General features: G+C 43.5%; 1 protein-coding gene across 4 annotated transcripts in view; it reads left to right on the top strand.

Moving 5' to 3' along the window:
- Window positions 1-1,009: 1,009 nt before the first annotated feature.
- SMAD7 (SMAD family member 7) overlaps window positions 1,010-12,807 on the top strand; it is a 41,584-nt gene continuing 29,786 nt past the window's right edge. Inside the window, exons 1-4 of one of the 4 annotated variants that reach the window (XM_073343507.2) lie at window positions 1,010-2,056; window positions 2,522-3,121; window positions 4,534-4,587; window positions 11,042-11,116. In XM_073343507.2, coding sequence (XP_073199608.1) covers window positions 2,620-3,121; window positions 4,534-4,587; window positions 11,042-11,116 — 631 coding nt within the window. In that variant the 5' untranslated portion in view covers window positions 1,010-2,056; window positions 2,522-2,619. Of the gene's footprint in view, window positions 3,122-4,533; window positions 4,588-11,041; window positions 11,117-12,807 lie in introns of all 4 variants that reach the window. The other 3 variants (XM_073343508.1, XM_073343509.2, XM_078852705.1) reach the window with 3 other exon arrangements.

Here is a 12,807-nt window from a genome sequence, read left to right as displayed (position 1 = left end):
ATTTTATTAATATCTGTGTCTGATTTTCCTCCCCTTTAAGAAAGGGGTAATAACACTTACCCACCATTGGCCTCTGATGACAAGTGCTATGCAAGTGCCAAGTGTTTTTTATTACATTGTACATAATGTCTTTGGCTATACAAATTAACTTTAACCGTTGGTTTCATTCATAGATTTTTTTTTTAAATATTTGCAATTTAGTTCTTTATTTTACACAACCATGGTCTTAGGCCTCCATCCTGCAGTCAGATACGGGGCCTCTGGACAGTCACAAGGATCGACACTGAACAATCTGATTCCAGGATTTAGGTCTGACTTTTTCTGGGTATTTTTCCAAACCCCCATTTATTACCCAACTGAAATGCATCTTTTATGCAAGAACCTCTTGTATTCATGGTGCATTTTCTTTATGAAGGGCCCAACTCCCTGCTCCACCTACACCCTACTCAAAACAAATCTGCCAGGCACTTCAATGCAAAAAGGAGCCACAACTAACAGGAATAATCTAGCATTCAGAAAAACAACAAATGTCAAGAATGAGACGGCAAACTCTTTTTGAATGTGAATGTCAACCATGTCAACACCCCCCCCCAAAAAAATATTCTATGGGGCTACCCTTAACAGCAGCATCGCCTACGAGGCTACCCCTAACAGCAGCATCACACTGATAAATATCCTCCCGAGTTAACCTGCAGGAGCAATGACTTCCTTGGGGCACTGTATCTTGATCGTGGGTTTTGTTTTTTTTTTGTAAAGATCACTGATGTCTTGGTTGAATGGGAGGTGCATTCGCTACACTGCCCCGGCCCGCTCGCCTCCTCTCTCTCCAGACTTCAGAAATTAAAAAAAAAAAAAAGAAAAGAAAAGAAAGAAGCTTTTAGAAACCCGAGCTGTTGTTTGCGCAACACAATCACTTTTTTTTTTTTTAAAGCGACTGGGTGTCTAGACGCCCACGTGATTGGGGGCCGGGGCTGGGCAGCGATACTGCGCACTGCGAGTCACCGAGGCAAAGCAGGGAGGAGGAGGCTGCTGGCTGGAGAGGGGAGCTGGCGGACGGCAGCAGCCCAGAGGCAGAGAGACCATGGGCGCTGCTAGGTAATAGCCACCTCAACTGGGAACCCCCCCCCTCCTCTTCGCAGGCCACCCCCTCCAAAGCACAAGCAACTCCCCCTCTCTCGCCGCAGGGAAGAAAGAAGAACAAGAAGGTGTGCGCGGGGGAGACAGGCTCTCCTGCACTGAGATCCCTGTGAAGGAAGAAGGGAGTGGAAAAAAGGAGGAGGGGGGGGGAAAGCGAAGCAAACCAGGCGAGCCAAGCGAAAGGAGCTGCTTTCGGTGCGTGTGCTGGTAGCCGATGCAAGGACTGGAAAGGCTGCCTCGAAGGAGGGGAGCTGCAGCCAGAAGAGAAGGAAGAGGAGCTAAAGGCTGCATTAGCATTTACTAGAGAGAGAGCGCGAGACAGAAGAGAGACTGGGGGGGGCTGGTGATCATTTCAGCTCCTGTCATTATAGGATCATCCCCTGTCACTTCTCACCCATCCGTCGCTTGTATTTTGTCAGGGCTGGGTGGGAGGAGAGCTGGGGGCAACTGTGGTTTTTTATTTTTTATTTTTTAAACTGTCCCTGCCTCCTGGTCTTTCTGAAAGACAGGCACACAGAGAGGGAGCGGATCAAGCCTTTCGGGAGGAAAGACACAGGCTCCCCACTTTTTAAAAATACACAGATCTGGGTGAGCAGCCGCGTCGAGGATTTTTTTTGTGTGTGTGTGTGGATTAAACTCTTTCGATAAGAAGAAAGAAAAAAAGCATAAGGACGAGTTGGGCTTTTTTTTTTTAAGGATGTAACACGCTTGGATGCATTTTTATTTTTTAAAACATTTTGATTATTCATTCAAACGTCCAAATTTTAGGGTTTTTTTTTAAAAAATGCGACGTTATTTTGGCTCTTTTTGAAAAGAATCCATCCACCCTATGTTATAGAAATTCCTTTTTTCCCAACCTCCCCCCCAACCCTCCTCTTTTGATGGAATCTGTGGATATGTTATTACTAAGGAAATAGAGGTTGGTTTTTTTTAAATCTTGTGCCTTGGTTTTGCCACAAATTTTTTTGGGAGGGGTGGGGAAGACCTTTATTATTTCTTTTTCTTTTTTCTTTAAAACAGCCACCCTCGTCTGAAACCAAATGTGATCTAAATGTTTTGCAATCGCTTTGACAGACCGGCGACGGGAGAAGATCTGTTATTCCCTCGTCTGTTTGGGGGGGCATGTTTTCTGCAATTCTTCTCTTACACTGAACATTGATCCCCCCCCCATCTCTTTTAGTTTATATTTTTTCCATTTCTTATATAGAGGTGGCAAATTCTAAATATAAATTTATAACTTGTAGGATTTTCAGTGGATTTTTGAAGGATTTAAGAGAGACAGAGGAAACCCCCCAACCCTTTAAGAGACTGGCATATGTTACAGATTGTTTCGGCTCTGCCGCAACCACCAGCCCTCCTCCCCACTGTATCCCTATCATTTCAGGCTGCTTGTGTTTGCTGCCTGGACTCGGATCCCGGATTCTTCATGATTTGCGGACGACATGCTCGTTTTTTAGCCGGGGAACCTTCTTCTCGTCCCGCATGTTCAGGACCAAACGATCGGTGCTCGTCCGGCGACTCTGGCGGAGCCGTGCGCCCGGCGGCGGGGAGGAGGAGGAAGGTGAGCCCGGCGAAACAGCCGCGGACAGCCGGGCGCATGGGGCTGGAGGCGGCCGGGGCTGCTGCATGGGCAAGTCGGGGAAGATCATCACCAAGGCTCACCTCGGCTCGGAGGCGGAATTGAAAGCGCTGACCCACGCGGTCCTGAAGAGGCTGAAGGAGAAACCGCTGGAGGTGCTCTTGCAAGCGGTGGAGTCCAAAGGGGGCGCGCGGACCTCCTGCCTCCTCCTGCCGGGCAAGGTGGACTCCAGACTGGGTCAGCATTGGTACTCTCTCCCTTTGCTGCTGTGTAAAGTATTCCGGTGGCCGGATCTCAGGCATTGCTCGGAAGTGAAGAGGTTATGTTGCTGTGAATCTTATGGAAAAACTCACCCGGAGCTGGTCTGCTGCAATCCCCACCACCTCAGCAGGCTCTGTGAACTAGGTATGGCTGAAGGCGCACGGGCAGGCATGTGCCCCGGTGGGACACTCCTGAGCTGCTGTGGGTGGTAAGGGAGGCGAGCGGGGGGAGACGGTTGTATGGACAGAAAGCCGGGGAGGGGTAGCACAAAACTGGTTCTTAGGATGCAACTGTATTGTTCGTGTTTGTGACACATATAATGGTCGAGGCTTCCAGTTTGACTCCGGCAACATTCCCACGTACTTTAATCCTATGGAAGTGTTGTCCGAGTGAGGGTTGCCGTTTTTTGCCTGCCTCTCTTTCCTTGCAATGCTCTTCTTGCACGGCGGGTTTTCTTTCGGTCAACGCCGGGTGTGAATTCATACCAGCAGTAAAACAAGGATGTGGTTCACTACTGTATTTGTGGAGAAGGCTGTGTACAAAAAGGGAAACGTGTAGGTGCCTGGAACCCTTCAAATGATGTTCAGAAGATAAGTTTGCCTTATGTAGGGCTGATGTTTTGCAGAGAGGTCCCAATGAACAGTCATAATCTAGACTGCTTTGCTTTAGAAAATGAATCCCTTGATCTGATGTTTAACAGCATTCCCAGCCAGCCTGGGATTTACAAAGCAACCCAACATTGCAAGTTGGTGGTTCACAAATCCTCCACCACCCCTTAACTAGAGAACGCATAATTTATGGGTTCCAGTTTGTCCGATGCTTGCAAGCATGCTTCCCTCTCCTGCAGTCAGCAGACTTCGCTTTCCAAATAAGACTCAGAAAAGTTTCACAGCGTTTGATCCGCTAGTGGCAAAAAAAGAAAAAGACGGAAAGTTTTCAAATGCCATTTTCTTTTGTTGATGGCAATGGGTTTGGTTGTGTTTTTTTTTTTTTTGGCACGTTTAACTCCCATGTTACCTACCCAATGGCCTAAAGGAGCGATCCCTGACTTGCATTCCACCCCCTGCCCCTGTTTAAACATTGCAATTACTTGTAAACTTTGCTTAGTTGGTGTAGAATGGAAATGATCCAGTTCTGAGTAGTGGGTAGAGTTGTGGGAGGGGGGAGAGAGAGGTAAACGTCAGCACTTGACTTTTTTTTTTTCTTGCTGTTTCTTTTTTCCCTTTTCTGTGAAATGTTAAATGTGTGTGCAGCTAGCAAGGATTATCTGGCAGTCTGGATCAGTTGGTGATTTCCAATGCTGGAGTGTTTTAGCCGAGCCAAGGAGGCCCTGATCAGACAGCCAGAGTAGCAGATAGCAGGGAGACTGGCGCCAGGCGGCCCCTTTTGTTTATCTGACAGCTAAATATCAAGGCAATCACCGCCTAGCTGCCCTGCCTCCAACCCCCAGAGCTAAGACAAACAGTTTTGCTAAAAGAATGCCACTGTTATCATAAGTTCCTATCTTTTTTTCTCATGGCTCTGCCTTTATTTTCTCTGTGATTTTCTAATTCCAGAGTCTCCCCCTCCACCCTACTCCAGATATCCAATGGATTTTCTCAAACCAACTGGTAAGTAGACCTTTTAAAAGTAGGCTACCGTCTTCAGATAAAAAGGGAAAACATGCCTTTCTCAGGGGGGAATGTCTCCTTCCTTTGTTATACTTCTTATGCCTTTCACTTTTTGGCTGTTTCTGTGGGATTTTTGCCCCTTTGCCACCCCAATGATTTAGTATAAGATTTGGCTAAGAAAACCTCTAGTTTTAAAACCCAGAAACTATTGTAGGTAGTCCATTTACATTGTTGCCTTTTCTAGATGTACCAAGTAACTTGAAAACTCAGAATGGGTATGCACATAAAATAGTGTGAGTCAGTAGGTTTTGCCAACTTTGCTTAATGAACATCTGCAAGAAGTATGAAGTCTTCCTAATATAGTTTACAATTCTAAGTAGTAAATGGAAATTCATGACTTGTCAACTCACTGTATTTGAATTCTAATGAACTTAGATTGGTACAAGGTACAGCAGAGGATTCTAGGAACATTAATTTTTATTGATACAAATAAGTGTTGGCAAAAGTGGTTGTACAAATCTTCTGTTTTAAAAAAAAATCATCTGTAATTAAGCATTACCAAATTAAAAAAATATGGAGGGGAGCTAAAAGTTTCTAACACAGCTTTTAATGCCTGTTGCTTGTAATTGAATGGCACCGTGCCAGGGCAGAAGCCCATTTGAGGCTGGCACCAAGCTCTGTTGCGGTTGTCTGCATAAACTTCTGGTTGGCAGCAAGCTCGCTCTGTGTTAGATAAATAGGACTGGCACTGTGGAAGGAGACAGGTTTAGTGAAAATCCGGAAGTGGGGATGAAATCAGGGAGGTGCAGAACTCCACCAAGCCCCTTCATATCTCTCTGAAGATGAATGGATCTAAAATATTGATTATAGCACAGTTATCTTTCTGGTTGTGTCCTAAAGTCACGCAGCACCCATATGTAAACTTAAACTCCCTTTTTAAAAGTAAAGTACTAAAATAGCTTTGTTCCTGTTTTTGTTCCAATTTCAGGGCTGTTTTTCTAAAATAGTTGATTTTCTAAAATTACTGCTATTCAGTTTGTTGGAGTTGGCTAGTTTCCGGAGTTCAAAAACTGTTAAAACCCCGAGGCCCTTGCCTGATAGGTTTCTCTTTTCATTGTAAAGTGTCTTTCAGTAAATGCTCTTTAAAAAAAAAAAAGGGGGGGGGGGTTGCAAGTTATGAGGATATTTCAGAAAACTGGGAAATGGGCCTAGGGCCCTATCCAGATGTTGAGTGTCTCTTGTGATGTCAACTCCCATTGAAGTTAAGGTGCTTAGCACCTCATAGGAAAGTACTTGGTGCCTTCAGTACTGGACCCTTTTAACTAGGTTCATTTTCTCCACTGTAAACTCTGATTAACATAAGGAGTTTTCTCTATGCCATGTGGAAACAGGCACAGCTGCTTAATAAATGAATGGGTCACAAAGCATATAATATTTTGCCTGAGCATTAAAGAACACTAGACAAATGTTCACTAATTAATGAGGATATATCAGTGTGATTATATCCTACATCCCTTACAAGTGCTACTTACATTTAGTAGGTTTCAGAGTAGCAGCCGTGTTAGTCTGTATCCGCAAAAAGAAAAGGAGGACTTGTGGCACCTTAGAGACTAACACATTTATTTGAGCATAAACTTCCGTGAGCTGTAGCTGTGAGTCTCTAAGGTGCCACAAGTCCTCCTTTTCTTTTTACATTTAGTAGTTGCTTTGATTTTCAAGGATTGTTTCTTTACACAGGCAAAGAGTCTACTGAGTAGTAAAGAATTTTGTTATTAGAGAAAGAGAGTTATAATTTAGACAAATTCTCGAATGGATAACAGAATGGTCCCATAGAAACTTCACATGCTTAGATTTGCATATGTAATTTCCCCCAATAATGGCTTTTTGCATAGGGCATAAACTAATTTGTAAAGTGTTCAGGAGGATAGCAGCCAACATAAAGCTATAGGAAAGAAGTGTTAATGATTGCCTTCAGTTTCCTGGAAAGACGTTAGGATAAATCTGTTAGCAGGGTTTAAACATCCAATCTACCTTTGCCAGGACCTCATTTTCAGTTAGTGGAGTGATATATTTATTCATTAGCAAGTGTTGACATAAGGTAACAAAATGTGTGTAAACAGAAAAGCCGCAGAACATGAATGTGCCATTTCGAAAGGAAAAGTTCTTCGGATCAGCCAATAGGAAGTGATTAATGCTGCCAATCGGAAACTCAAAAACAACTGGTTACTCACCAAAAAGTTTAATTTAAAAAAAAAAATCCGTTTGGCAGTTGAACGCTGAATAATGTAAGACATGGAACAATGACAGAGACAAACAGAAGTCTATAAGTCTGTCATTGCAGGTGGTTGTTACAACTGCTGGCTTCTTTTTTTTTTTTTTTTGCTTCCTCTTTCATCAAAGCGGTTGTAGACAGAATGAGATAGAGAACTTAATGTCTGTGTATCATTGCTATCTCCTGTGGCAGACAGAACCGTGCTGGGATCCTAGGTGTCCCACATTCCTACATTTCTAAGCATTGTGTCGAATATTATTTGCCTTAGGTTGGTTAAGTGAGAAAGAGGAATATTAGAATATTACAATGGACAGGTGTTCAAATCTGAACCATTTTAAGCAAGGAGCAGTCCTGTCCTCATTATTCACCAGTGTTCCACCTTTGGGAAAATAGGAAGAGAATGTGGTAGACTGTCCAGGCATGGCGAAGCCATTTTACTAGCACAGTTAAAACAGTTACCAAAGATCTTTCCATTTACACCTTGACAGTCTAGAAGAACTATCTGCAGATACTGCTAAGGAGAAGTGTACCTAACTGTAACCTGGACATCTCACATTGGTATGAAGTGTGATAGTACACAACTCCAACGCAAGTGAGGGGGACTAATGCATGAGGAGGGCTTTCAGGATCAGGTCTTTACCTAGCACCACTCACACAAGTATCAAAGCTTTTATAAACATGAATGAAGCCTCCTAGCCCCCCTGTAAGTTAGCTACATATTAATACAGGAACTGTACAGATGGGTCAGCTAAGAGCCAGGAACGTTAGGTGACTTGGCCAAGGCCACACAGCAAGTCTCTAGCAAATCTGGGAACAGACTCCAAGAGGCATGACTCCAGTGCCCTAAATGACGTGCAAATTTGCTGTGACTTAAATGATTTTCACTAGTTCTCTTAGACAGTACAGTGAACTGTATTGTCCTTATTAAGAGCCTGAATCTGCAGTCCTTCATTCTTTCCCATTAGCTTCAGTGGTAGTGTTATCCATGTTAGGACTGCAGATTTGGACCCCAAATGAAAAGGCTCACTGGGGATGGGAGGTTGTCGGAGATGTCCTTGACTGGTCAGATGTGTGGAATTTTAGAGGCAATGTAATGGGGGTTCAGTACAATGAACTCTAAAGTAGAGAGGCCGACGTACTGTTTATCTAAAAAAAAACCCCGTTGCTGTTCCATGCTGATGAGCTTCAGCAGAGTGAAACACATGTCCATGGTTTGCATCCATGAGCTGGGTAACCATGACTCATTTCCAAAAGCTACCACCTGTGCTGGAGGAAAGGATTTCCTGTGCCAGAGAGATATTGGTGGCCTTGCGTGCATGACACTACTCAGAATGCTCTCCTGTCTCACAGCTAATTTATACTAGTTCTGGTGTTTAAGTTTGTGAAGGTGTCTGGGCCCGCGATTTAACAGTGTGTATTAAAGATCCTATCCCTTTTCTCTTAATTCCCTCTCACCCCCACAAAGGCTATTTATCAGGCTGACCTGTCTTTACTGGGTGAGGCTGGCTGGACATGTTCCCTCTGGAGGCAGTCACAGAGGTCTCCCAAGTGTAATATGAGGTCCTTTCCCCCCACTTCCCCTAGGGTCTGAGCATGACCGAATTCCGGGGTAACTTAACTCTGTCTCAAACTCTACACATCACACACACACATACATGCATGAGAGAGTATATATATAGTGTGGGCACTAGACGGGATGGTCGACCACTGACTTCTGTTTGCAGGGGAGAGTTAGGATCTCTCCTGTGTCTGTCACCTGGGTATTAGAATGCAAAAAACGACTCAGGCTAAGCATGAGGCCTGTGGATTGCTCGTGGTCTTCAAGTGTTGTTGATTTTAATGAGAATTGAAGGTGTAGCAGGAGACACTGCGCACCCCTCAGGGCCAGGCCCCTAGTCATTACCCTGTTGATGTGAAGAACGTGATTTCATGTCCTTTGGAAACAGCTTACTTTACAAAGAAATCTGGGGTGAAAGGGTTAACATATAGGAACTTCAGATGAACCACTCAACCTTGGAGTGTTTCACTGATACCAAAAAAAATAAGTAAAAAATGACAGTGCTCTGTATCAGCTAGAGTGCTTGGATGAGGCCTGGATGATGCTAAGCATGCAAGGCTCAACTAGCCACGGGTTAACACAAGGAACAGGAAAGGATCATCATGCCTTTTGCATAGCCTGTGCCTGCTGGGGTGTAAGAGGGAACATCAACAGTGGATCCAGTAATGGCTTATTCTAAAGTGAGGCCCATGACCCAGCGCTGTTCTCAGTTTAAATGAATTGATAAAGGGAATTTGCTATTGCATATTAGGGAGTGGGTTCAACTGAAGTCTGAAGAGGACCAAATGAAACTGTACTGTGGTACTTCATCAGTGGGCAGAGCTATGCTCAGGGAAAGGTCCAGGCTTTAGGGAGGGTCTGAATGAGGCCCTATTTCTAATGTGCAGCCTTGATGAAGAAACAGAGAGCTGTTCTTTGTGTTTGAATTCAAACTGTAGGGTTACTTTATCTCCACAGCAATGTTATGGTTAGGATTGTGTTTTTTAAGTTAGAAGAAGTGGACATACTGCTATGACTGTCTCCTGCAGTCTTGAGGAATAGATCCCCCAAGTTACTTTAAAATGTCTGTCTGCATTGCTAGCAGAAGAATCTGGTTATATTTGACTAGAGCAGGATGACATGTAAGGGGCAAATTATGGCTTTTTGATGTATAGCACAGGTCTCACATTGACTCCCAAGTGGGAGTGCAACATGTTCATCTAGAGGCAGATTAGAGCTGGATATGAAGCACTAGTCTGTAGTACAAACCAGTACCATATTTTTGACACCTGCATTCAGACAGGTTGTGAGTGTATTGAGGGAAAGCATCAGCAAAAGCATTTGAGGGTGATCTCAAGGGAAAGATACAAGGGAGTCATCTGTTTAGATATACAAGTGGACAAGGTTTTTAAAAAAGCATATTTCCTTGGAACATAGAAAACAAACTACAAAACATTTAGAAAGTGTATCATATACAGTATTTCACAAATAAGTCCGTTTCCTGTCTCTCCTATTGTTTTCAGTTTGATTAACTGTATCCTGTTAAACGGTATATTCCTGTTATGGATTATACTTTACTCTGATAAAATGAGATTATACACACGTGTTTTTTTCCTTAGGTTTTCAGTAGTGAGTGCTTGAAAAAAAGTGTGGGGGACAAAAGACTCTATCCTATTGGTGCTGTGGCCCTTGCTTTAAGAGATGGTTTGTAGCTGAAATGATGTAATTTAGGGTGCCCTAATTTTGCATAACCAACTGTGGCAACTTGCCAGGAGCCTGAGGGTTGAATGTACATTTCAATTTTTCTCTTGACTGCGAATGCCTTTAACCACAGTATTTCCTTATGCTTGCATCTTCCCTGATAGATGATTAAAAATTGCTTGTATGGGTTCATCTGCAGTAAAAAGGTTGATCAACCTTGACCTCATGCTGCAATTACAGAAAGGGGGCAGTTGTAGTTTTTGGACTTCAGGGGGCCAAACTTTGCTCCTCCCTGAACTGAACACTTCTAAATGTCAAGAGGAATAGCTAATGAGACAGATTCCTTTCATCATAAAAGCCCCTTCGGTGGTGCATGGAGAGAATTTGGTCCAGTCAGGCCTCTTTGGTGCATACACAACTCGCTGGGAAGCAAAGTAATGTAGAGTCAGTGGAAGGGAAACTGTATACGAGTTCTTAATGAAATTAGCAAAAAAGACAGGAACAAGGAGTAAAGTTGACATTGGACTATTTGTGACAAAAGTGGTGTATTTTTTTCTCTCTCTTTCAGTTTAATATTTCCACCTGGCCAACCTAGTTGTGTACTAGATTCAAGGTACAAAGCAGCTGTTCAAACTCTTTCCGCACTCTGTTAGTTACTTAAAGGATGGCAGACCTGATTTCATTAACCTGTGACTTGGACAAAAAGATTCCAGCCCTCATATAATTTTTGCATGTATTGAGTAATGATTAAGTGGTAGTGTAGAGTTTAGACAAGGATGATGAGTTTAGGGTGGATATATTATGATGAATGGCAATGTCTGTGCAGACAATTAGTAATAGCTTCCTGTTGAACACTTTGGAATGTGTGTTCTGTTCTTGACATTGTTTACAGCGTGCTAAGAAACTAACATATACTAATTTCTTATTTTTTTCCTCTGCTGCAGCAGATTGTCCAGACTCTGTGCCTTCCTCCACTGAAACAGGGGGAACTAATTGTCTAGCCCCTGGGGGGCTTTCAGGTAAGACACATTATCTGTGGTATGCTTTACTCACTCAGGACTCTTTACTCCTAGTGCGCCTAAAACTCCTGTTGGTTTTAGGCTGTGAATGAAGTAAGAATGATGCTGGGACTCATTTTCAACAGGAGTTGGGCACCTGGCGATGAATGGATGGACCCTGTGAGGAAAATTTACTTTTGGTGGTGGTTCACTATAGGGTGTAGATTATTTATAGAGAAGTGAGCAGGTGAATTACAGCTGTATCCTTATAGAAAAATTCAAGGTCAGTCCCAGCCCTTGCCTTATTTACACAGGTGGAACCTTTGGGTTCAGTGGGGCTCATTGTATAGATAAGGAGAGCAGTATTTGACTGGTGGTCTTGAATCTTTGTGGGTTTTTGTTTGGTTAGTGTAACTAGTTTCTGCACAGCCTTCTGGCTACAGTACATTCAATAATGGCATCAGTGGAGTATATAGTACCCTGACATGAAGACAACTGATCATGTAGGTGTTTTCCATTCCAGCCATTGTGTTCTTGTATGATACTAGTCAATGGTTGCCTGCAAACTGTCTATAATAGGTTAGCAATCAGCTGAGAAATATTAGGGTAACCATATATGCATTTTATATATCGGGGCCTATATGGTATTTCCTTCTGCATGGGACTGGCAGGGTGATAGAGAGGGCACATGGGAGCCCATGCACAAGGGGCAGGTATGTACAGTATGGCTCTCAGATCTGGGGAAAACAGTAGAGTGGTTGGCTAGTAACATGGCATGATCTGGGGAGATCTGTTGGGGTGGATACAGCATCTGTCTCTGCACAAGGATTGCTGTGTTGAGGGGAGAACATTTGACTGCACCTTTCGTACAGGTGCATGAAAGGACATTTCCCAGTGCCCTGCTCTCAGTATCCAGCAGACCTTTTTGGCCTGATTTTCAGAGATGCTGTATCTCCACAGCTGGGGACTTCAACGAGAGCTGCAAATCAGGCCTTTCAATAATAGCTTATTCACCTTCTTCCTTTCCCCACTAGAGCGTTGCCTTTGAAGAGGAATGGCTGAGTCCTAAATGCAGTTACTCTTGTATGTATGATCACCAGCCATAATTTGTCTGAAAATATGTACCTGCGTTGTCTAGTGTAGGTTGGAAGATACTTTCCTCTGTCAGTGAGTCTCAGTGATTTATCATTTGTGGAGCATTTACTCCATTGTGCTGTGACTGGAATTTTAGAAATATGTAAGTTGCTGGTTGGTGCTGCTGCTGTGTGTGTGTGTCTTCTCTCCAGGAATTGCATTTGGTGTGGATGTCTTTAAGTGAGCCTTGTTTGTTTTTTCTTTCAGTGTAATATATACCCTGCCTGTTATTTGAGAGGGAAGCATATTGTTTGTTCAAAGGCCCTAATGAGAATTAATCAAAGGAAGGGGGAGAAGGGCAACTTGTGGCTGGTCTCTTTTTTGGCGGGGGGGGGGGGGGCGGCAGTGTCTATTGGTGGCTGTAACTTTAGGGAAGAAGTGGGGGGGTTGGAGAGGAGAGACTAGAAAGAGAACCGAAACAAGAAGTAAAACAACACAATAAGGATGTTAGATCATTTTTTTCCCCTCGTGAAATATGTGGGGTGGGTGGGGAGGGATTGAGTTCCACAGGATACCACATGAAATAAGTAAAGGAAGTACTAGCTTTTAAAAGGGGGCTTTCTGAAAGGTTTGTGTTA

The sequence above is a fragment of the Lepidochelys kempii genome, chromosome 5 (genome assembly GCF_965140285.1).
Source record: "Lepidochelys kempii isolate rLepKem1 chromosome 5, rLepKem1.hap1, whole genome shotgun sequence".
Lineage (NCBI taxonomy): Eukaryota > Metazoa > Chordata > Testudines > Cheloniidae > Lepidochelys > Lepidochelys kempii.
The sequence above is the reverse complement of the archived record's forward strand: the minus strand, read 5'-3'. Positions and strand labels throughout refer to the sequence as shown.